Source organism: Typopeltis vanoorti, chromosome 19, assembly GCF_054136105.1.
Source record: "Typopeltis vanoorti isolate ZY-2024b chromosome 19, IOZ_Tvanoo_1.0, whole genome shotgun sequence".
In the NCBI taxonomy this organism is placed as follows: Eukaryota; Metazoa; Arthropoda; class Arachnida; order Uropygi; family Thelyphonidae; genus Typopeltis; species Typopeltis vanoorti.
In genome coordinates, this window is record NC_143567.1 from 64,124,900 (window position 1) to 64,151,355 (window position 26,456).

Sequence of the window (26,456 nt, forward strand, 5' to 3'; positions counted from 1 at the left end):
AATGGATGGAACACATTCAAAGAATAAAAATAGAAAGATTACCAAAACAAGCCTTAAAGTACAAGCCATTAGGAAAAAGAAAACCAGGACACCTCTTAATCGATTCAACGGTGACTTCTAAGGCCAGAACAGGCCATGCTAGGCATAAATTCTTGATACGCATGATGATGATATATTAACAAATCATTTACTTTTCAATTATGTATGTCTAAATGAGTTCGACATTTGTCCAGCTACATATAAAACACCATTGCTTCCTAATATTGCAATTTCTGTTGATACCACAGAGAACTGAAAATACCTTTCCATCCAACTGACGTGGTGTATTTCTGTTCTAGCTGTTCTTTTTTCATTGTTCAAAATCAAACTAAGGTAACATATTTGTGAATATCCTGATGTATAAATATGCAAATAATTCCTTTATTTCCTTTCATTTAAGGCATAGTTCACAAAATTATACGATATAATCGAGGATTATACTCACATGCTCATTTTTCCAGAATTCCACTCGGCAAGCAAATAGTCCTCTGATACAGTTTTGTCTCCCATAACTAAACGAAAAAGAGTTTGATGTGAAATTAACGTTTTAATTGTTTATCTCAAAATACTAAGAATACTAAATCATTTTAATAAATAATGTAAACTGACAGGATTCTAACAAAGTTTCTACGAATTATTTTCTTAACTTCCTATCGTTGTCTTGCATGTTTATTTATTTATTTACGTATTTAATACAAACGTGTTTAGATACAACATTAGGGTGGTGTCGGCCGAAAGCATATTTTATTAGCTTAATATGATAATATAAATGTTTTTCAGTTTGTTTAATAAACCGATGTAACTTATATAGTGCTTATCCATTGTATGACATAAGTTTGTAATTGTTGTATAACTCAAAAAATGTGTATCAAAACGTATTAACCAAATAGGTATTTGGTTAATAAGTTTTATTAACGTTTTAATTAACGTATTAACGTTTTAATACGTTAATTTGTATTTAAGTGTATCAAAACCTAACACTGATTTCTCACAGAAGAATGTTATAGTTTTTCATGTGTCTTCACGTTTTTATCCTTGATTTCTATTTAGGTACGATGAAGTGCAATCGGAAATCCTTTTTTTTTTATGATGTTGATGTTGTGGGTAGTTGAGGGATTGTGGCGTGGGGTACAGATATTCATACTGTTTGTGGTGTGTTTGCATGTAATGATATTCTTTGGATGGGGGTTTAATAGTTTTGACGGTGGATTTTTTGATTGGAGAGTACTCTCGCGATCAGTCGTTGGCTATGAAATGTAATAATAATAATAATTTTTATACTAATACTGCTATTACTACTACTAATAATAATTTATCATTATTAACTAATACTAGAAGACTAATAATAAAAACCGCAGTTTGCAGATAATGTTTATCTGAAACCCTGATTAATAAAGACGACTTACATATACATATTACATATACAACACTTCAAATTCTGTAACAGCTTCGTGATTTTTATTTTTAATTTATTTTATTTTGTAAAAACATGGAACTGTAAATACAAATAAAGATTATATAGGAAAGGGAACCATAGACAACCCATGATTTATCGAAACTTTATGTCTGTAAATAATATTTCGTACAGTGTTGGTATTACCTCGGAATAAACTACCGATACTACTGAAAGATGACAGCTGTGAAAAATATTGGGCAACGCCACCTGTGTCTATCTTCCTGATAAAAGGCAGCTCGCCATTATCACTTAACTGATTAAGATGCGAGTATATTTTCCTTCCGCCTATCATCAAATCAGGTTAACTACGCACGTGGGTGAACCATGTTATATCATAAAGTATCACAAATATGTTGCGATAACCATCAACATGTGTGAAACAAAACATATTTTAAGAAAACTCTTTGAGTTACCGTAAGACATTTGACTTTTCGCCTTTTATTAATGTCACTTCTTTATCGAAAAAAACAGTAACGATACGTGTAATCTTCAAATAAAGGCCTCCCGGTCAAAATACTTTTCTTCTTATGGTTATTTGTACATGTTTAAGTGGTTGTTGAATTTCATTCACGGTGTGTCCTTTCTCTACTATAATGCTTATTCTTGATCTGAACTGGCTCACAAAATGTGTGGTTGATGTTTAGCGATGTGTTTAACGATTTTATAAACATATAAGAAGATTTAAAGAAATGAAACAAATCGTTGCTCTTTTCGTCTAATCTATTACACTTTTACAACTGTTTGGATGAGAATCCCACGCAAAAATAATCAGAATTTGTTCTCCGAGCCAGACTATAGTTGAGACGATCTTTTACGTCTTCGAGAGGCCCATTTTGAAAATGTCACATAAATAGTGTCTAGAATTCTTTGCACATGTTGACGTTTGGTCATTTTTCATATTCAGTATATTAATTTGGAAAGTAATAAAGCATTTACCGTCTAGAAGCTGTGCTATTATGTCTTTCAGAGCTGCAAGAGTGTCACCGAATGCTTCCTTCGCCAGATTTTCCAATCCTATCATGACCTTTTTCAGTATCTCATGAAAAACGCCAAACTGTGTGACTCCTATCTTCTTGAAGTACTTGAGCATTTGTAGAATCTGTAAAAGATAAAAATGTAAATTCCACAGTTCTGCAAATCGAGACATTCAAGTAGATTACAGTATTTGAATAAATTATAGCCTTTGATTATTGCCTGGATATTTTTTCTGCACAAGGGACAACATTTATTTAATACAAATACAATTTAAAATTATCAAATGTCTATACCGCAAGCGCATAAGCTTATCTAGGTTATAAATTGTATAACAATTACAGAAATTGCATATTAATTTGTATTGTAAAGAGATTAATGGTATCAGTGTGGTGTGATATGATATACGTGTAATGAAAGGAAAAAAAAAAATATTTTTATAGGTGATTTTCATATTATATTTTTTGAATAACGAGTTCACACATGAAAGGAGAGAGTTCTTCTACCTTCAGAGAGAAGGCAGAAGAACTGGTAACAGCATTTAAATTCTGAATACAAGAACGAAACAGGAGATGCAGAATGCATATCTCGTGTTTCGGTAGCAGCTTTACAATAGAAGGAAACACTATTAGAGGTCAGAGGAGTGAGAATAGATATATAAATCGTTAATTTAATAAAAGACTGGACACCATCTGACATCAGAGTGCTATAAATATAATTGCTGCCTGATCACAAAGTATCTGCATGAAATGAACATTTTTCTCTTTGAAAAGAAAATATTTCAATGAAATTCAAGATTTTCAGCGAAATAAATAAATAATAGTAATAAAATTTGCTACGGCGTTTTATTTTCTTAGAAGCTGGGAGAAGACGTTTGGTCGTGACGTTTTGGATACAAAGGGGAAGTCAACCTCCCCCTGTTAGCCAATAAGAAATCGTGGCTAAAGGCTATCAAAAATTTTAAGCTCATCCGAAAGAGAGTTCTGAAATAGAGTGAGTTCCAAGGATGATTTTCTTGGGCTTGCAGGACAAACAAACTGAGTTATCGGAAGAAAAACAGGTCTGCCTGTGCCAAATATTGGCTAAATCGGGAACCTATCATTGAATGGTTTTTTAGTATGATCACCTTATCGTCATATGTTGAACTGTGGTTGATTTAAATGAAATCGCATAATAATCGGATTGTGTTACAGATTTGTAAAGCAGCCTTAATATTTTAAAGATTCTAATTATAATATAAACAGAGATTGCGCTTTGGTTATATATCAAGAGTAGGAAATGATGATTACTGTTATCTGTGGCACACTTTATATGATGTTTCAGTGATCTGTGTGTGTGTGTGTGTGTGTGTGTGTGTGTGTGTGTGTGTGTGTGTGTGTGTGTGTGTGTGTGTGTGTGTGTGTGTGTGTGTGTGTGTGTGTGTGTGTGTGTGTGTGTGTGTGTGAGGGATGCTTATCTGGGATATTATGCTTGAAACAAACCACATAGTTTACAACTTACTGTCTGAACTTTATCTGTCAATATATTTTTTCCGTGATCAATAGCGTCTTTTATCATTTTCATAAATTCATCCATCATGTCTCTAATATCGGGAATGTTTTTTGCACCGATCAAGGCTGCTTTCAAGCTATAAAGAAAAAAGTGCAGTTATGGAGTAAAATATATTTTTAAGTTTTCAGATGAAAAATAGTCTACAAACTCATTACACAATGATCAGAATATTTTCAGACATACCATTGAAAAATAAAGAGGAAAAGCTTTTATATTATTGCACTCATAGTTTTCTACAATTTACAAATCATTCCACACAAGAAACGACTTAATTTGCTCATTTTAGGATTACTTTTTATTCTTTTAAGCTTATTCATAATACTGTTTGTTCAAGTTAGAGATTTAAGCTCAATCTGGATTTAAGATTGTGGCATCGCATGTGCTTAACATTATCTGTAATCCCAGTGTCCCACTTCATTCATTTTGTAATGGGGTTTCAGGTAAGCTCGGGGAAATGCAATAAGCACAGGTTTCGAATGTGAATTAGGCTATCTTAGATAAATGCAGGCCGAGGAGGTTGTTCCACATAATTTAGAAACTAATTTCAACACTTTTTTTGAATCCCTCTCCTAGCATTTATGTTTTTTGTTTTTTTTAGGACACTTTGAATGATTCCCAAAATGTTTAGAAAACAGATTTGTTTCGTACTAAAATATTAAATTCAAACACTCGAAGCGAACGGGCAGGATCAACTGTAATTTATATAAGATTCGTGGATAGTTAGGTGCTGAACATATCTGCCTTAAATGTCTTAAACCTATAAAATTACAACGTTTTTTGTCATAATCATTGTTGCAAAATATAACGCACCGTATGCAGGCGTTTTGATATTTTGGTTATAGTGCTGTGATACGTTTAGGGTGGAGAAACGCGGAATTGGGTTCTTCTCACATAACTCAGAAGACGTGGTTATAAATAAACACATAAAGATTTATAACACTATCTGTAAAGTACTATCTTTTAATGGTTTGCGAGTTTCAAAATCAGTCTGTACTAATATGAGAAACAGGACGTTAATCATATAAGTGAAACTTACGTGCGAAGGTCATCCTCAATTTCCTCGACGAGGAAGTCTCCATTTGGCTCTGCATCTACAAGAAATAAAGACAAAATCAACAACCTTCAACAAGAGGAATGATTAAAAATTAATTGTATTAAATTTTTTAAACAAGTTATAAAACACAGTGTAGAATAATTGATAATAAATGCTTTATTATCTTACTCTGCAAGACGAATGCAGTGGAGGCTCCAAGAAAGCAAAATAGAATGAGGTACTTCATGGCTAAAGGAAGGGAAAAAATATATGAAACTTAGTTCATTCATTATAGCTAAAATATAATTTTACTACTACTACTACTATTACTATTGCTTCGACTTTATTTACACAATCGGAACGATAAAACTTCACATATTATGCACAAAATTTGACTGGTGATGCAGTTTCATCCAGATTCTACTCAACAATCAAGGATCACGCAACCATATACGTGTGAATATCGTCTATGTTTAGGTGTTTTAAATACTTGACCTATTTGCAATTGTATCAACTGCATTAGAGTTGTAATATTGGTTTTTGTAAGTAGCACATAACGCATTTCGATTGCCAATGTGGATCTATGAATCAAACTCCTCGATGTTCAATAATTGTCACGTCAGATTGTTATCCAAAAGCCGATTAAACTATTCAATTAAACTTGTGAATTCTAATTACCCAAATTATATTGGCTTCTTGATTATGGAATATTTGGAATCTGTTTCAGTAACTTTTATGCCGGCACTATTCAGAATTTCTACGATTTCATCTTCCCAATCGTATAATCTCATTCTGTTATTAGGGATGTTCTCAAATTTTGCTTTCATTGCATTAGTTTTTAGTTCCCGTTTAGATCTGCTAAAATAAAATCTTCTGATTCTTTCTTAATATATTAAGAATAATACTAGCTAAATAAAATAATAATACTATAATTATAAAAATTAAGTGGATATTAAATCCAGCATTATTTCAAAGCCGAATGTAGAAACTATGAAAGTTTCGTTCAAGTTGACCAGAGAGCTTATGGGAATACTCCCGCCGGCATTTACGAGTCGTGCTAACGCTGCTGACCACTTTAGTAAATACAAACGCCAAGGCGTCCATATGTTCGCTTTCAAATTCGGTCCATTTTTTTTTAGGTTTCACTGGCTAATGTTTCACTTATCAATATTTCTTCCGTTTCACAAATATTGGTGTTGTGTAGAGTTTTATTTTGTAATTCTTAAACGGTTTCTTGTAATTGAATTTATTTCCTACTGTTTTGGAAGGCATTCTTGTGGAACGGCTTGAAGCATTTTCTTCGCGCTATTTTCGATGTAATTTTTAATATCTTCCTATTGTTTATTAGTTAGTTTCAATCGCATCGAACCTCGTCATCTTTTCTATTGTTGGAGTTCCTGCTGTTTGACATCACTTTGTGGATGTATATTGTCATTGTTTTTCGAGTTTGACGGTCGGTTTGTTCAGTCTTCTCTTCACCGATCTAGTAAGAAAACTGTACATGGGATAACTAGTTCACGATTTCATTGATCGAATTGTGCTTGATCTAATAATTATGGATTTTCACAATATTTCTGACTCTTTTAATGCATTTATAGTTATTTATAGCTATTTATAGTTCTTGTTTGCAGAAATTGATACACTTAATTTCACCTAAACTCTGATTACAAATGACTAAACTCTGATTATAAATTACAAAATTAATCCACTCTCTGAATTCAGAGTTAACCAGTTGATAATTATATATATATATATATATATTACCCATCCAACATAAAAGTACTCAGTACAGTAAAACCACTGCCATCGTTCAGGTTGAAAAAATACGATACGTTGGAATTTATTTTGATGAAGATATGAATCGAAAGAATCACTTAAGTCATCTACAAAACAAACTGCGAACAATAACTGTCAAACCCTACAGGTAAAAGAAATAGATCCCACACGCCTGAAAACACTAATATACAAAGCAGCACTATGTCTAAATATACTAAGATGCGCGACAACAACAAATGCTTTCTGTGTACACCACAAAAACTAAATAGATTAATATCATTACAGCACAAAACCATAAAACTGATCTTTTGGGAACGAAGAGAAAATATCGACTTTACATACACTGCAATGTCAGAACACAAAATACTGACAGCAAAACACTTATGTCACCATGCAAACTATGCTAAAATATTATTTTTATGTCAATTACAGTACAGTCAGAAACACATATCGCATAACAAGACCTCAGATAACTAATTATTATCACATATAAATATAACAATCACTATGAAAAGGACAGACACCGCTCGAAGCTTTTGAATAAACTACATTTTGAATACAGGAACCTCACAGACTACAATGGCCTGAAAAGGGCCCTAAGGACATACTATGAATGAGAAATACACACCTTACAAATTTAATGAAGCAATATATTAGTTCAGACTTTTTCAGTTCAGTCAGCGTCATGGCATTCCAAATTATGTGTGAATTTCTTATCCTACGGCTGTAGTGAATATATCAAACATCAGCCTTTTTCCATCACAGCGATCAAACCAATAAACAATAACTAACTGATGTCATCCTTAGATAAGCGTCATAAAAAGCTTCCAGGATGCAAGCTGACACATTACACCTCAACAGATCAAGAGAAATGAAAAAAAAAAATCAATTTATTACAACTATAACCTTATTTACGGACTACAAATTACCAACTACAGTTTGCTAGTATTAACTCATTATACATTAAAAAAATCGCTACGGACTTCATTGTTAATAACAGAAGAATACGGATTGTGAAATGTATAATAAATAATTATTATTATTGAATTTTATTGACATCTAATGTAGAAAATTAACCATAATATGCAGCACTTAGTTGTAACCAGTGTTGTCAATTCTGCTCCTTTGTAGCTAGATCTAGCCCCTTTTTTTTTTTTCCCTAGCTCCAAAAATTTTAATCTAGCACCGAGCTTCAAATCTAGCTCCTTCAGAACTTGTTTCAGCTCATTTTAGTTGTTTTTATAACTTACTGTTAAAGAAATTGTTTTAAACGTTTTCCGGATGTTCGCATTTGATACGTTTGGTGCGAGCATCGTACACGTTTCAAACGCATGATGACATCATGTCAGTCACGTGGTCCAACAGTCTGCCATTTTGTCACCTTAAAGTTGACAGCACCACTAGAAGTTAGTCTTTGCATTCTGTCCTGTTTGGTAGTTACGATAGCGAGTGGGAAGTTTTCAAAGACTGGTCGTAATTCGTTGCAGTAAAGAGTTGTATATTGTATACCCTTCTTCAAAAATGAGCAAAGAGAAAAATAAAGCTTACAAGCAAAAATTTAGGCTGGAGTGGTTGCAAATGGGAATGTTTAGTAAATGATTGTGTGAAGTTTATGGTGAGGCTACAAAAGGCCACTGTAAGTTTTGCAGATGTGATATAGATGTTAAATATTGTCAGCTTGTAAAGCATAGCGAAACTAAGAAATATCTTGCTACAATTTCATATAAGGCTGTTTCTATTACAAATATGCTTATGAAAAAGTCTGATGGGACAGCGAACTTTGAAGATAGGTTAGAATTATTTCTTTGTTGTCACTCATGATTCAACAGTGGCGATCATCTAGTACATCTTTGCAAAAATATCATCCAAGACAGTCAAATTATGCCAAAGGTAAAACTGCACCGACCCAAATAGTTTGCAATTGTAAAGAATATTCTAAGTGAGCATTTTGAAGAAGATCTAATTGCGGACATTGGAGATGAAAATTTCAGCTTGCTAATAGACGAATCGAATGATATCACAGGGAATACGATTTTAGGAATGGCCATCATTTATTATAGCAAGAAATTCAACAAAATTATGCATAAATTTCTGAGCATCGTGGCTCTAGAAAAGTGTGACGCTAGTGGTATTGTGGGTGCACTGCAGAACGATTTCTTCACCAAGAAACTGGACATTAAAAATCTCATTGCAATTGGTACAGACAACGCCAGTATTATGGTTGGTGTCAATAATGGCGTTTATGAGCAACTGAAGGCATATATTTCCACCTTAATTTTAATTAGATGTGTATGCTATTCATTACAACTGGCAATGTCTCACACCTGTGCAGAATCTCTCCCAAGAAATTTTTAGTTGCCGAAACGTATAAGTGGTTTTCACATTCTTCTTCAACACAAGCAGCATACAAAGAGCTGTATCAAACTATCAACAAAAATGATGCTCCTCTGAAAATTATAAGCAATTGTGCAACAAGGTGGCTCTCCATTGAACCTGCAGTAGACAGAATTCTCAGCCAGTGGTTGGAATTAAAAACTCATTTCGAAGTCGTGAGTGTGACTGAGAAATGTTATAAAGCTCCAATTTTGTGGGAGATGTACAAAGATGAAAGGAACTTGTTATACCTTTTATTTTTGCATCCTTTTCTAGTTCAAGTTCAGCAAGTTAACAAAATTTTCGAATCTAACCGTGCGGATAAGATGAGATTATTTGAAGACCTTTCTCGTTTGATTCGCTCATTGCAAATATGTTAGTGCTACCATCATCCACAGTTGACCCTCTAGAGTCAGAGATTGATGACTATTTGGATCCCAATCCAAATCTTGGTTACAGATTTGAAAGAAAAATATCAGAGTTGATGATACAAAAGAAAATAACGGAAAATGATGAGCGAAATCTTAGAAGTAGAGCAAGACAGTTTCTTCGTCTCTTCAAACAGCTTAAGCAAAGGTTGTCTGAAAACTTGAATATTTTAAGAAATATGTCTTCTTTTTCGGTTGACATATCATAAAACATATAAAAGAACCTGTTACTCCAATCTCAGAAATAATGCTGAAAACAAAAAACGATATTGCTGCTGCTGAATACCAGTACAATACTATCCGCTTAAATAAATGAACAAATATAGAAAACACTGAGCTCTTCTGGAATGAAGTATGAGAATATAAAGATGCATCTGGAATGAATCCATTTAAAGAAATTGCTCAGTGTGCTATAAATTTATTAATACTGCCAAATTCTAATGCGGAAATTGAACGAATTTTTAGTTCCATGAATGTAGTTCATGGAACTAAAAGTTCCATGAATGTAGTTAAAACTAAAATAAGAAACAAGATGGAATTGCCAATGCTGACAGCTATTTTGCCAGTCAAGTATGGCCTCAGGCGTAACAACAAGTGCTGTGCACACTATCATTTACCAGCATCTACACTGAGAAATACTGGAACGATGGGCACATATAATAAAGCTGAAAATCTAAGTGAAACCTGGGTGAATGAACCGCAGAAGACCATATGGAAGATGTATTTAGCCACTTATATGCAAGTATCACTTCATCTTGAATAAAGAAAATTAAAACTATCCGGTTTTTTTTTTAAGATTTAGCTGTTTTTAGTAATTTTCATTTGGCAACACTAGCTATAACATGTTGGAATGTTAATCAAAATGACTATTATATATATTTAAATAATTTGGAGATCAATCATCGTCATCGTATGTTACGCTTTCGCGCAGGCCTACATATTTTACCTCGTAAGCTTCCGTAACCGATAATCCTGCGGAATAGGTTGGTTGCTCCTTATTCCCGGTAGTATCCTATGTCTTAGGAAGCATGTGTTCACGGGCCGGTTTGCCTGCTTTTGCGGGAGGGAAAACTCGAGGATAAACTGGGGGGAAAAACCTTCTGTCCGCGCCCAAGACCGGCTAACTTGGCTATGGCTGAGGAAGCTCCTTAGGCTCCTACGTCTCCGACAAAAATCGAACCTAGGACACTCCTTCCCCAGGCATATGGTTGCGAAGCGCTCAGCCACTAGGCTAATCAATTAAAAATTATATTCTTCTAATTTATCTGAGACATAAAGTTTAAAGTTATATAATATTATTATTTTAAAAACGATGTTAGCAGTACGTGTAAATACTGTGCAGATAACTGTGCAAAAATATATTGTAAATATTATTTAAAATAAAGAGCCAATAGGCTTCATTTCGGCGATGCAAACATTATTTAAATTAAGGGAATATTAAATCCCAGACTGGTTTCGATCTTAATTGAGATCTCATCAGTGAGTAGCTAGACCAAAATAATACTAAGGGGATGGCGAAAAGAATTATATACTCTGCTATAATGTATAACATCATACATCTCCTTGGAGATGGGTTTTCCATTATGGGAAATACTAAGAATAGCGATCAGAACTTTCCCTACCTTTGCTACGAGTTGCACTAGTTTCTACTACGTACTTGGACTACGTGCTTTAGCGTACGCTAGTAGTCGCCGATACTTTTTTAATTGCTATATTCGTCATGATATTCTTTGATTCCTTTCTTTGAATTTCTTATTCGGTCTTGAAACAATGTGGGATTTAATATCCCCTTAATTTAAATAATTGTAAATATTATGTTTGAATAATAATAAAGTTTGACTGATCGGTTAAAAAATATTATTTTATTGCCCACACAGTATCGAGGTTGTCCTTTGGATGGAAATCCTCGGTTCCAGTTCCGTGTAAGACAAGAATAATCTCCATAAGGACTTTCCAACTGAAGGCGAGTTACACGGATTCTTAACAGAGGTGGGAGTTTTTCTCATTTGAAACTAATTTTCCATCCGGAAACAGAGAAGCAGCCAATAAGAGAACACGTGTTGTTTTTACCCGACAAAATATATGCTCGATAGTTATACTTATACCTATTCGTAAATTACATACGGATACTTTACTTAAATAAAACTTAAATAAATATAGTGTATGTAGTGTGCAATATATATCTCAATAAGTGAATGCGCAACATTCTCATCTGATATGGTATCTTTTAATTACAATTGTGTAGACATATAAATATAACAATCAAGCAAAGGCTCTATTTAATTTATTTAAAAAATTATATTTATTTTATTTTATCTGAGAACTTTATTAAAACAATAATAGCATAATAAATATTTCATCAAAGTTAATGAAGCTTACTTTTAATCTTAAACTTTTTAGTGAGAAGGTTGAAACTGCTTTTTTTGTGAAAGCTTAGAAATATTAGCCGCCATTGATGAGACGGCTATTCGTAGTTCATTGCCGAGATTTTCGTCAGCGAGTCTTGTACGAAGGTGATTTTTTGCCAGACTTAATTTTGAAAAAAATTGCTCGCATTGATTAGTAGTAGAAAACTGAGAAGCTATGTTCAAGGCGTTATTTTTTAAAGAAGGGAATATCTCAGAATCAATAGATTTGTGAAGTTCGAATATAGGCAGATTACTACATTTTGATCTCCAAGTATTATCACTTTGAGCAGGACTGGGTCTCGATTTGATGGTTGCCAGACGTATGGCGATCATATTTTATGTTAATATAGTTATTTTTGCTTTTGTATATTTAATTATTTAAATTTAAATAAATTTAATTATAATACATTTAAATTATTATGAAATTTTACTTACATTTACATACAAGTACATCAGCATAGGGGCGAATTGAAATAGACTCGGGGGTGAAATTTCGCCCGCGGGCGAGGGGTTCCCCACCCTGCTATAAAGCCTCTGTCTGTCTAAATCTCAAAGACATCATCAATATATTTATAAAAGTACTGGAAAAATATATCAGGTGAGGATTAGTCCAAACATAATTCCGAATGCAAGGGAAAGAGGACTTCGCATAACATTCCTCTCTATTTATATCAACAGACAGAGGAATGCTCTGCGAAATCCTCTAGATATCAGCAAACAAAGAGGACTACAATGAGATTCGACTTTTTGTTTACTCTGTCACTGAAAATAATGAGTACACTTTTAAAAGCGTATTGAGAAAATTCATGTACAGTGATAAACTCGTCAGAATAGAAAACCAATGACAGAATCTCTTAAAAAGTTTTTATATTCGCATTTATAATGAATAAAAGATTTTCTTCATTATATTGGCATGATAATAGCAAAATATCAGACAGTATATATGCATGCAAAGGTCTTTAGAAGATCGAAAGTTTTCTAACCCATTTAGCTTTAGTTTAAATAAAAGTATTATAGAAGTGAAATTTCTTAAATAAAAAACTAACGACGTGGTTTTATTTCATCAAAAACAATTAAACTGCCGAACACATATCAGCAGTGAATAAATCTAATATTATTCTAATAAATTATAGAGCCAGAGAGCGTGGTATTGTCACGGATAATGGATCGCAGTCTATTTTTGTTTTAAATAGAAAATGTTTTTTTTTTTTAAATTTGTAATTTTCGATTGAAATGGTATGTCAGACATGTTTTACAAATTATCTTTATCAGAGAGATTATAAAACTAAAAAAAAAAAAATGCAAAGTTTTATATAAAAAAAAAACTACCATAATTACTTCGATATTTCGTATGAGCTGCGATGAGCGATTATCAATGTTTATTGATTCGTAGTTCTCTTCCAATTGCTGCAATTAATATATTATTGTTACAAGACGAGTTATTTCTACATCTAAAACAACTTTTATAGATGGCGTTTCGAAAGTTGTTTATTTCAACTGTGGCAATCGAACTAGTCCTAAGTTATACGGATATTGCATGGACATATTAGTCGTAAGTATAGAGACAGTATTAAATAAATAAATATATTTATTAAACATGAATTTAACTATCATTATTTAATATTTCTAATAAAGCGATAAACATTTCTAATTTATGAATCGATATTCTGGTTTCACTGAAGTGAAATTGGTTATTATACAGTTTTTCGCATTAAGTAAAATTGGTATATTCGACGCACCTGATTCATTCGATTTTTATCAATTTAAGATAATTGAAGCTTCATTTGCATGTCACTATAGGTATCATGGAATAAAAAAATCCGCAATAATTTTGGATGATCCTTTTAATGTCTTTGGATCATTATTTGCAATTTGGGAGCAGTTTTTCTGAAATATTTTTTATAAATTTTTTATAACGTAGTTGGCTATTTTTTATAAAATAGCCAACTACGTTATTCTACTCATACAGTGTATTTGCCTTGCTTGATCTTTCAAGTGTTTCCACTTCTGACGAGTACAAAAGTATTCAGTAGGTAATCTCGGCGTTGGGGAACCACTTCTCAGTAATTTTCTGTTTCAGGTACAATTATATCTCGAAGCATTATCATGCTGAATAATGTGATCTTTTTTCCTCTACGTAGAGAACTAAATTTCATTCTAAATAAATCGACCTTCTTCTTTTCATTAAATGTCTTGTGTAACTGTTTCTTCATACAAATTGCATAAACGTCATCTTGTACCTTGTTTATCGATAGGATTTTCATTAGGTACCCCCTTTGAGTGATTTCATTCTCTATTTTTATTTCACTAAATATGACACTGGAACCTTTGACCTAAGTAATTATTATTACTACTACCGATTTCCAGAACTAAATGACTTCTACCTACAATATGGTGGAACTAAATGTTGCTAGGTGATTAATTTTAATTTGTATATTTACGTACAAATTCAAAATTCCGACTAGGTCAGCATTATTACTAAACGTGTTATCCTAGTTCATATTATTTTAATTCTATATGTCACTTATTACCTAAGAGTAAAAATATTTTAAGGGTTCAAGGAAATCAAACTTGAAGTCTAAAAATAAATCGTTTTAGCTACAAAATCAGTATTTAAGACACCTTCCTCGATTTCCGAATAAAGTTTTTGTAATAAAAGTTTTGGGAACGTTCATAATTTTCTTTCAAATTTGTATCATTTCAGTTATCACCGAAAGCAAAAACAACCGACCAAAAATAGTAAAGCGGATACAATAATCATATAATATTTCAAAAGAACGTATTGAACTTAGCACATTACCAACTCGCATGCATATAAATGACAGAGGTTACAACTTACCTGGCTGTAAACCCTCAGGAAGTAAGGTACAGAGAAACGAGCTCTCTGTCTATTTATACATAATATGTAGCATCTGTCGACTATTCTGTGAAAGGACACATTTTTTGTCCATCTGAGAGATTACTTGCATTCATTGTGAGAATCTGCCACCTGTATTTCAAGGCAATGCGGATATTGTAATCGCCAATAATCGTATTATAATTTTTTTTCCAGATATGAAATGAGATTATATGTCTTTCGCAAGAAGCTGCAATGTTTGATATTTTAACCTGAATATTATGAGAATCAAATGAAATGGGAAAGAACACATATTCGTCCAGTGGAGAGATTACTTGCATTCATTGTGAGAATCCTTCAAATGTATTTCATGGCCATATGGATGTCGTAATTGCAAATATGCGTATAATCATTTTGTTTTTCAGAAATGTAAATAGAATTGAGTCATACTTTCCACGCATGGTGCTTGCTGAATTTGAACATTAATGCTGAATTTGAATAAACCTTTATACAACATTCATAACTTAACTCCCAGCTGTGATCTACAGTTAATAAATTGGAACTTTTCAAATTAAACTTTTCTAAACAACTGTTTTCTATTTCTCTCTCTCTCGCTCTCTCTCTCTCTCTCTTCTCTTCTCTTCTCTTGTAATGTTCCCAATCCCTTCTGAATCTTTTGATTTTCAGAACTACTTGATAGAATAATTACAATTTTACATGGATGCTTATGACAGATCTACGAACTTAGAAAAAAAATTTCTTGCCGATAGTGTTGCCATCTATGGTTGAGGCCGAGAACCTTTCAGACCATCCTCGTATAATATCCACATGTTCATCCTATCTGTTCATATTCGAGACATTTACATTAGCATCCTGTTAACCTTGTTAATGTTGCTTCTAAATAAAAATTAATGTTATTGTTCTTATCCTAAAACAAGCTATTTTCACGAAATAACTCCTGATGACAGAAATTAATAGCTTAAACCAAATGAGTTTACTTTATATTGTTAGCCAAGATTTAATTTACGAATGTTCTTGGTATTAACATACCATCAAATATTACCTCCTCTGAATTTATACATATGGTTTAAATTTGGTGGTCGAAGGAACGATCCAGATTTATGTAATTGATGCTTGAATAAGTATTACCTCTCTCTGAAAATAAACTACGAAATCTCTCGATACTGTGCCCACATCTCGGGTTACATCCCTTTAGAACTTCGTAAACAGATTGCCCATTAACAATAAAATTAATTAATGACCAGTCTGTTTCCAATTCATTCCATTTTCTGATGATTTGTGTTAGTTTACCAGAATTGACATCAACGGTTTCTCTACTGACACGAGTTAAATCTATTTATTCATACCTGCCGTTACCAGCAACAATTTTTTCGCAGTTCCTCACCAAACATGAAACAAAGTTTGTCTTTACTTATCCCTCTTCATTCATCCTTTCTACTTGTTTTATATAGCTTTTTTATACACGTTTATTGTGACTGCTTCCTAGAAACGCAGGGGTAAACACTTATAGGAATTCGCATCTAATTTGAACAAAGTTTTTCAATATATCTCTTGCACTCTGCAACAACAACAACACAGATGCATTGCAGGGTTATAATTTAATATCAGTCATAGAAAAACCATAACATATCAGTGGTAGGTGTGGACAAGAGGTTAACGGAAAACAGGAATCGACGGTTGAAATCACTGGACAACTGGGAGTTATAGTCATTAGAGAGGACAGAGACTTTAACCTATTCAAATATCGAAACCATTGAAGCTGAAGTAAAAACGCATCTTGTTTTATTCTATGTGATGGTCACAGTTTGGTTTTGAATTCCCTAATACAATCTACTTCATTTCTGTTGCAATCCGTTTATCATAATTTGTGGTAAAAATTAAAGTTCACTGATATTTTAACGTGAAGATTTTATTTTACTTTTTTCTTATGTGTCCGTTATGCTCATCTAATCACCCCTTCTCTTGTGTAATTAGGCCCGGTTGCTTGTAACAGCCAAAAAACATGGATTCATGGGAAAATCCTGCTCTGATGGGATTGAAAATGCTATGAACAAATCCTCTTGGTCTGTTACATGTATCATATGGCCTGGCTGTTTATCTTGAAAGAAGAAAAACTCTGCCATCTTCGTAGGAGACTGGTAAATTCACCCCTCAGTTTAAAAAATGTAAACGTTTTCAGTCATCTTAGATAGCATTTGAACCCAGGCCTTATCAACATATGAGCTTTGTCGGTCGTCCTCATCTTTATTCTTATTCCCCATATATTACTTTAGTTACCCTCTTGTTTCTGAATATGTTGTTGTACGTGTGTATTTTCACCACTAATGCCTTGTGTTTGCTCCTCAGTGTGTGAGTTTGTGCCTTTATCTTATGATGATTGTTCGACATCTTGCATTTGTATACCGTGAGATTTATAACACGAAACCATTACTAAGTCTCTTTTATTTACCAATTTTGATTTCATTCCCTTTTTTATACTTTCTTTTCAGCATCAAACTAAGAATTGCATTATTAATAATAATTACCTGTAAGGGGAATCATGATTGTGTCATCTGTGTTTGAAACTAAAGATTTACAATAGTTTTTACATTCAAATGTTATTTTATGTTTCCTTGCTCTTAATGCATCTTTAGCTGTTGCATTACCGCTGCTAGTTATATTCCCTCATTAGTGCATTTGGTCATATAAAGCACTAGAAAACGTAAAGGTTGTTGTTAAAAAGTAACTGATGTTCAAACAGTCCTCAAACCTTACGAAAAGCGGTGGAGGAAATCACAGCGAATTCTTTGGAACTGTACACCTTGCTGATCTCAGTTTTTCAGCTTCTTCAAACGTTGGTATTCGTAAACCTCTTTTGCATTTTTTACGGAGTTGATTAAAGGGCTGGCAAATGTCTTTATGATGTGTATTTTTCTGAAAAATATATCGCTCTAAACAAACAGCACATCTTCTATAAGATGAGTTGTTTATTATTGATTCCTCCCTTATAATATGGAACTTGTAAGTTGCGTTATGCCTTCCTTAAGATTGTTGGCGTGAGTGAAACCCGGCGAACGGAGTCAAATGTTGTAACTGGGTTCGAGTGTAAAAGATATGCTTAAGGTGCGAAGTGCAGGTAAGAGAATGAACTACATGGTGGAGTGTTGCTATAGACTTGGCGGCTCCTTTCCAGGGGACGATAAAATGCAACCCTATTTAGCTTCATGGGTACTACGACTGATCATTATCAGTTAACTTTATTTATCCAAGCGTTGAGTAGAAGAGAACTCTACTAATAAGAATTAAGAGCCACTTATTGAATTGTTACGAGAGAACTTACTAAGGTGGTTTGTGAAAGAAGGAAGTAATTCGAGGTCAACGAGTGTTAGATTTATTAATAGCATCGGAAGGGTCTCTGTTAAGAATATGACTATTTCACGCTAGCTGGTGAGTGATCATGCGGTGCTTTCTTGTGATGTATCTAATTATATTGATGTTCCAATTAGAACAGATTACATACTAAGGTATAAAGCTGGAAGTCCCATTTGATCGGCTACTGGTACAGATTTAAAGATTTAACCACCTCCTTAGTTTCCAAAAGTTCGATACGAGTAACAGGACTCGTCTACTGTCCCGTTACTGACTACTTGTTTGTAACTTAAATATAAAGAGCCAATAGGCTTCATTTCGGCGATATAAACATTATTTAAATTAAGGGGATATTAAATCCCACATTGTTTCAAAACCGAATAAGAAACTCAAAGACCGGAATCGGAGAGTTTCATGCCGAATATAGTATAGTAAACTATAAAAGTATCGGCGACTACCAGCATGAGCCAATGCACATTATCGAAAGTATTTTCGATAATGTAAAACACATTTCCTAGGAAATCGAGTTGCCCGAGTTTTTACTAAATGTGTTTTACATTATCGAAAATTCCAAGAATAGCGATCAGAACTTGACCCACCTTTGCTGCGAGTTGCCCGAGTTTGTACTACGTACTTGGAACGACGTGCAATGGCTCATGCTGTTAGTCGCCGATACTTTTATAGTTTACTATACTATATTCGGCATGAAACTCTCTGATTCTGGTCTTTGAGTTTCTTATTCGGTTTTGAAAGAATGTGGGATTTAAATATCCCCTTAATTTAAAACTTGTTTGTAATTTTGGACGGACATTGTATTTTGCATTACAATAACTTTTCTGTCCAGTCTGCATTAAATGTCGATTGTTGTAGGTTCTCTTACCATAGTCATCTATCTGAATTCACGCGTTTTCTTAAGAATTTCATATCATCATTCCTATTTTCTTGGAAATTAACTTAACTTGCTTTTGAGAATTTGTTTTTTTTCGAACATGATGAAAGATCAGATGCCTGGAAGTTTCTACGGATGCCCTGATGGCTAAGTTTTTTTTTTTTTTTGTGTGTGTGTGTGTGTGTGTGTGTGTGTGTGTGTGTGTGTGTGTGTGTGTGTGTGTGTGTGTGTGTGTGTGTGTGTGTGTGTGTGTGTGTGTGTGTGTGTGTGCGTGCGTGCGTATAAGAGAGAGAGAGCGAAAGGGATGGACATTGAGTGGAAACAGAAACAGGTCATGCAAGTTAAATGTTCAAGGAAGTATGATATTTCAGTTTTGTATAAATACATGAATTGAAATTGCCCTACCAGAACGGAAGAATTCATATAGCATATTTATAAAACTACATCTTCTTTTTATATTAAAAAAATCTAGGAAAAAAATTTGTTGTCCCGTTAGAATGTGATTGCCCAGAGCTCAGACAACTTTCGACTCCTGCTTGGTGGAAAAATCGTCTTTCTTCATTCCGCTTCGGGCCGTCAATAGGTAAGGGCCACACCAGGCACATAACATAAAACCCCTCCGTTTATTCTTGTCGTCACGAAAGAAATATTTATATGGACGTTTCTCAATAGACTAAGATTTGTTAGTCTTAGTTTCATTCGGAAAGAAGCAGACCGTAGTTAACATACAAAAGACGTAAGTTTCTTATGGAAAATGCTTCACTTCTATCCGTATAAGTTCAATCGTGTGCAAGCACTAACTCCCGCACATTATGATAAGTGAATGACCTTCGCGCTAACGTTTCTTGCCCGACTTGAGGTCGACAATGACTAGCCTTGGAGAATATTGTGGGGCGAATTTTTATCTGAATGGGTCGGTCAACACTCACAACTGCAGAATTTGGACATCTCAACATCCCCAGGCGATCCAGCAAGTATCACTGCATTCTCCGAAAGTAACCGTGTGGTGTGTCTTGTCTTCACAGCGGATTTCATAATAGAACCATACTTTTTTGAGCGTATTACCCCTATAGATCCTGTAACCTGCTCCATTACATTGAAGCAAAGACAATGTTTCGACTCCATAATTTCTATGAAGGATGGAGCACGGCCACACATTGAACATTCAGTACAGCATCTTTTACTTCAGCATTTCCGTAATAAGAGGGTTATCAGTGAGTTGTTTCCGACGGCATGGCCGCATCGATCCCCGGACATCACTCCATGTGACTTTTGGCTGTGGGGGTGTTTGAAATCCGTTGTGTATGTTGGTGGCTTTCCCAACTTGCATGTCTAGAAAGAGAACATAAAACGGGCTGTTATGAACATCCAATCGGAATCCTTAGGCTCAGCTGCAGAGCATGTCGCGCACCAGATGCAATTTGTTGTAAACAAGAAAGGTCAGCACACATGAAAATCGTGTATGTGGTCCAGGGGACCCTGATTCTGATGAATAAAACACGATTTCCTGTGAGTTCAATCGCTACATTAATTTCTGTGTCTCTCGCAAGTTGTTGTTTTAGTTTAGTTATTATTATTCTTATTATCATTGTAACACGCCACATATCCATCTAGAATGAGTGATGCGGTTGTCGCTTACACCGTCGAAATATTATTATTCCATTTTATCTGCCTCTAATGTAATTATCCGCTTTTTTTCGGCTCCGCCAGTGCCAAAAATTTCCCTATCGGCGACTTTTGGTACTAAATATATTTTTTCACAGAAATCATCTCCCCATGTCTCCAGAAGTCTCAATATAAAATTTGGTCTCATTCTGTTTATTGGTTTTAGCTACAGATGCTTCCAAAGAGGGAAAGTTATTGTATGGCCACCCTGTACATTTGTGATTTAAATTATCATAGTGTTGAGTAGCTACCGGAGATAGAAAAGGATTTGTGTAATATGCAAGTAGACAACATGTTATGTATTACTTGAATTATTGCATTGCACATGTTTCCGAAAAAGGACTTCAAAATATGAACGTTTATTATTAATATTGGGTTTAATAGGTCGTAATGCACATAATTAAACCAACTAGAAAAATTTAATAATTTATATTACGACCTATTAAACTCAGTATTAGTTACCATTTCTCATATTCGTTTCTTGGTCGAAACTTCTCGATACTCATCACGCTCTTAAATAATAAATATTATAAAGTAAATTATTTATTTGCAATCCAGTGCCAACGTAGTTTGTGTTCCTAAACCCTCGGCATGAATTATTTACGAAGGTAGTTAAAATACATATACTGACTTCACATGAAACTTTTCTTACGTATAGAAAGATATCATCGATGTGGCTGAAAATTTATTTGATTTCCATTTTAAATGGAAGCGTAAATCCAAAAACTATAAGGTTTCATATTTCTTTCCTTTACTCACATAAAACATTATATAAGATTATTAATGTAATGACATAATACAAAAATAGGTAGAATTGAACGTTTCAAAATGTCAAACATAAAATAAATGCGAAAACCCCATAAATAAAGGTAAAACTGAAATGAAGGATCTCGAAATGCATTACCCTGACGCTTTTCCAGATTTTTAGAAACTCCGATGACGCACTGGATACCGTTACACAGCATCACTGATCTGCATCATGCGAAAGAGTTTTTCACGTAGCCTCTTAAGTAATTTAAATTTAAACTCTAAACTTTTTTTTTTAGTTTTATCACGAAACCTAATATTGTTAGGTTTAAAAATGAGGATATTATCATTTCTTGAAATATCACATTAACCGGAGAATATTTTGACACTTGACAATATTTCATGTTTTCGTGTCCTAATTTGTTTATACGGTTTTACTGAGAATTAAGCAGGACTTCTCCGTAATGCAATTGCTAAAACGAAGGACCTTTTTTGCCGATTTTTCTCAAACCCATGGCCTCGGTTTTGAATGACCTGGGTTCAGATATTATGTTAGAGATTGATTGTAGGTTGTCGATTAACCACGAATTAGCTGTGATCACATGCAAGAGGAATGATTTTTCCTTGTCGAAATTCTAGGCTTTCACCTAGCAAAACTGATAATGTAACCGAGGTTTCTTTGTTTGTAATTCCAACTAAAACAAATCAATAGATATTAAAATCTTCAAACAACACTAATTCATTATTTTAATTCAATTACAATTACCTTTCACTTTTATTCATTGTTTTTAAATACGCTGTGGAGAGATCAACACACACCATAGTGTGAGGAACAAACAGCCATGGTGCACACTTTAAGAATATGCAAAATCTCCTTTCGCTGCAATGAATATAACATTTCTACGGCGATTATCATAGAAATCAATGGGAATTTTGGACCATTCTTCCTGCGTGTTGGCATGCAGGAAGAATGGGCGTCCGTCCCGCTGTTGGGGGACGGATGCCCTTCAGTTGATCCAACAGATGATCAATAGAGTTGAAATCAGGGCTCTGTGGTGGTCAGACAATTTTGGTTACACTCACGTCTACAAACTACAGTTATAACAGGAAACTTATAACACAGTATATTGTCTTGCTGATAGAGCGATCAGTTCCGTAGAAATGTCACAAATTACGAAACATTTCAGAGACAAATCAGAAAAAACAGGACCATACCATCCCTCCGCAACTGCGCATTTCATTGTTGGGGTTACCCACTCTGACAAGAGACGTTCATCGGAATCCGCTACACCCATACTCGTCCATCTGCTCGGTAGCGTGATTGAATTGTCGCTCCGTATTACAGCTTTCCAAGCTTCCATGCACCTCTGTACACGGTCCTTGCACCACTGAATCTTTGCATGTTGCTTCGAATAATGTGGAATTTGCATATTACAGTCCTATCATCGAAGTCCATATTGCGAGGGTCGGTTCTGAATCTTTCTGTGCAGATTAGTGTTCCAGTTGATGACCTGAAATTCGCATTCAACTTCGCGGCGGAAGAATGGCCAAATTTACATATTATCCTTCCGGGTGCCCTGCTGTTCGGTATGTGTGGTGGGTCAGCCACTGAGGGTAGCACTTACAGTTGACTCCCTACGCTTCTGCCTGAGTGTGGTGTCACTGATTGTTGATCTGGGATGTTTCTATTTTCAACAATTTGCCAAATTGATACGCAACAAACCATCGAACACTACCCATTTTTCAAACACTGTCAGTTCCCAACTCGAAGTCCTTTCACTCGGTCACAGTTGTACAACATTCTGAGCATTATATTACTCCAAATCATACCAACTGCAAACAAGTGACTCGTTACATGGCGCGATGCACCTAGCTCATATGGGTATCTATTGACTTCTTTCGAAACAGTGCATTCGTAATAAAGAAATGGATATTTCAATTTCTAAATCGGTTGGTGAGTCAAAAGCCAATTACACTGATAATCATCATCATCTCTTTATATTAATATCATCATCATCATCATCATCATCAAATTCCTGCCATGTACCCCTCAAGGGGTGTACAGGATATGACAGTACTACATGAAAAATTTACATCTTTACTAACTTCCTATCTACAATTTTCCTCCAAATCAGTCTGTTACTTGTCAAGACTCCAACATTATCAGATCTTATATTTCTATCGTCTAAGGCACTTTGTACCGTATCAATCCACCTATATCTCGCTCTTCCTCTGGGTCGTTTTCCTGCCAACCTGGCGGAGAACACTTGTTTGGCTAATCTTTCCTCTCCCATTCTATTTAAGTGACCACACCACCTGAGATTAGCTCTGCTAATGCATTCCTGGATGCTGACAATGTCAAGTTCTTTCCTAATATCCTCATTTTTAATATGATATTGCCATTGATGCCATCTGTTCACGCCTCTAATCTTTCTCAGGACTCTCATATCTGCGGTCTCTAGTCTTTGGTCAAGTGTTTTACTTCTGACCCAGCTCTCAGATCCATTAGTTAAAACTGGTTTAAACACTGTCTTGTATACAGCTAATTTAGTGTTCTGACTAATTTCTCTCTTATTCCATATGAATTTATTCAATTGACTTCCCACCATACCAGCTGATTAAGGGTCAAAGCTGTATAACTGAGAGGAGACCTCCACATAGCCGTTAAAGGAATGTGGAGAACCGACCAGGGCTTCTGACCTAATGTCCAATCCTCACCTTCTCGTGGTGCACCCTGTTAGGTATCTACTTTGATACTGAACGAACGAGGATGGGCTGGCAATTTGGGATTTAGCCGACCAAATTGTATTCTTATTGGTTAAACCAAAATAAAAAATGATGGTACAACATGACAAAATATATTAATATTAGTATTGTTATTTTTATTTGAAACCTCCAGGGAGTGAAGGACTCATTGAAGAATGCTATAAATCATAAAACCCCGCTTTTTTACCCTCCCTTAAATCCATTCAGACTTGATGCACTCACACCCCTAAAGGCAAACTATTTGATTCACTCACTGCTCTCTGGGAGAAAAACCTAGCTCTTACCACTTTCTTCACTGTGAACCAATGACAACCAGTGACGGACCAAAATAATTTCGGGCCCCGGGCAGCCTCCGTGTGTGATGCCCTTAAGTTTTTTTTTTATATACTTAAGTACTTTCTAACTGCAAGCATACCATTTTTTAGAAATTATTAATAATTTCATTGCTTCATTATTTCTACTTATCATATTTGTTCACTCAGATTTATTAGATAAAAATGAAGCAAATAAAAATGATTACAAACAAAACGTTTTGATTTTACACTGTAATTTTAATTCAATCAATTATCATACAGATATATAATATTTTCTTGATTTTAAATCTGTCAAAGCTTTTATTTCTTCACTAATGTCTACTTTCTGAGCAACAGCATTTTCAATAGATAACAAGAATAAAGAATTTAATCACTCACTGCCCATTGTCGATCGCAAATATGTTTTGATAAGTTTTAATTTTCTAAAACTTCTTTTAGCCATTGCTACCGTTATAGGAAAATTGTCAGCAAAATTCTCAATGCGACAGCACTTATTTGGAGCTATATTCTGAAAATTTCATTATTTTTGGAAGGAGCGCGGTCTCTAAGGCGTTAGAGCCGGCCTTGGTTTAGGCGAGTGCCCGGTCAGCCCTTGTGTCCTCCCCTTAATCCGGCACTGATGACACCGTGTTCTCTCTTCACCTTACACATAACAAAAAATTTCATTAGATGATATCCTATAACACCCATTCAAAAGTTTATAGAGTTCTATCATATCACCCTCTCTTTATCCTGTTAAGCAGAGTCTACAATCCACATACTCGCCATCTGTTATTATAAAATAAATCCCATAATCAGGATAAATATAATTTATCCTGTTCTTTGGATCCTTTCCACAGCTTCTTTCTCTTCCTTGGAACCCGAGACACCAAATCTCCGCCGTAACATTGTTATAAAATATGGGCAAAGTGTTAAACATGACTTTGTTTTAGTAAACCCGTGCTGTTCCTTGAAGAGAATACAATGTTTTTCTACCCATTTCTGTATGCGAATTCTTACCAATTTCTCTAAACTCTTCACTACCAGAGCAGAGATACTGATAAGTTCGGTAATTAGACACATCAGTGTTTGCACCATCTTTTTACAATGAAACTATCATACATTCCTTCCATTCCTGTGACCTTATCAAGCCTCATAAATAAGCAAAATGCTTCCTTATCGTTACATGGCAAGGTTAGCTTCACTATCGCAATTATTGAAGGTGGATAGGAGTTTGAATTTCAAACTCCTATCCACCAATACGCCGAGATTCATTGCCTCCTGAGTTTCCTGTAGCATAACTCCGCTAATATAACATGACGCTGGAAATCTCATCACTCCATAGTGCATAACTTTACATTTATTAACATTAAACTGATAGCCGTTTTCTTTTGCTCAAATTTCCAGCCAATTCAAATCATTTTGTAAGTGCTGAATGTCAGTATCATCTCTGATTGTCCTGCCTATCTTTGCGTCATCGGCAAGCAAATGCACATCTCATTTTGATCCTGCCTGATGTCATAAATGCATAGATAGAACAATAATGGTTCAAGAACTGAACCCTGAGGCACACCAATGGCTCACCTTACATCTAACAGATTATCACCCACCGTATACCAATTTTTGATATCTGTGTGTCGAAATACACTTATCCAAGTCAAGAGTTTATATTTTAATCCCATATTCTCCAGTTTATGCAACAGCCTTTCCTGTGGTATACAATCAAATGCTTAGAAAACTCCAACATTATCATAGTGTATCCATTCCCTTTATCCAACCCGACCGTAACGTTGTTATAAAATATGAGCAAATTGCTAAAAATGACCTTCTCTTAGTACGCTCATGCTGTTCCTTG

At 34.5% G+C, this 26,456-nt stretch overlaps 1 protein-coding gene across 1 annotated transcript in view; it reads right to left on the reverse strand.

The window, feature by feature from the left end:
- Positions 1-14,894, reverse strand: part of LOC150096184 (uncharacterized) — a 36,672-nt gene extending 21,778 nt beyond the window's left edge. The window contains exons 1-6 of the mRNA XM_090409215.1: positions 14,876-14,894; positions 5,241-5,300; positions 5,055-5,109; positions 3,968-4,094; positions 2,432-2,594; positions 485-551 (exon numbers count right to left, since the gene is read on the reverse strand). Coding sequence (XP_090265341.1) covers positions 485-551; positions 2,432-2,594; positions 3,968-4,094; positions 5,055-5,109; positions 5,241-5,298 — 470 coding nt within the window. The 5' untranslated portion in view covers positions 5,299-5,300; positions 14,876-14,894. The remainder of the gene's footprint in view (positions 1-484; positions 552-2,431; positions 2,595-3,967; positions 4,095-5,054; positions 5,110-5,240; positions 5,301-14,875) is intronic.
- Between the last annotated feature and the right edge of the window lie 11,562 nt (positions 14,895-26,456).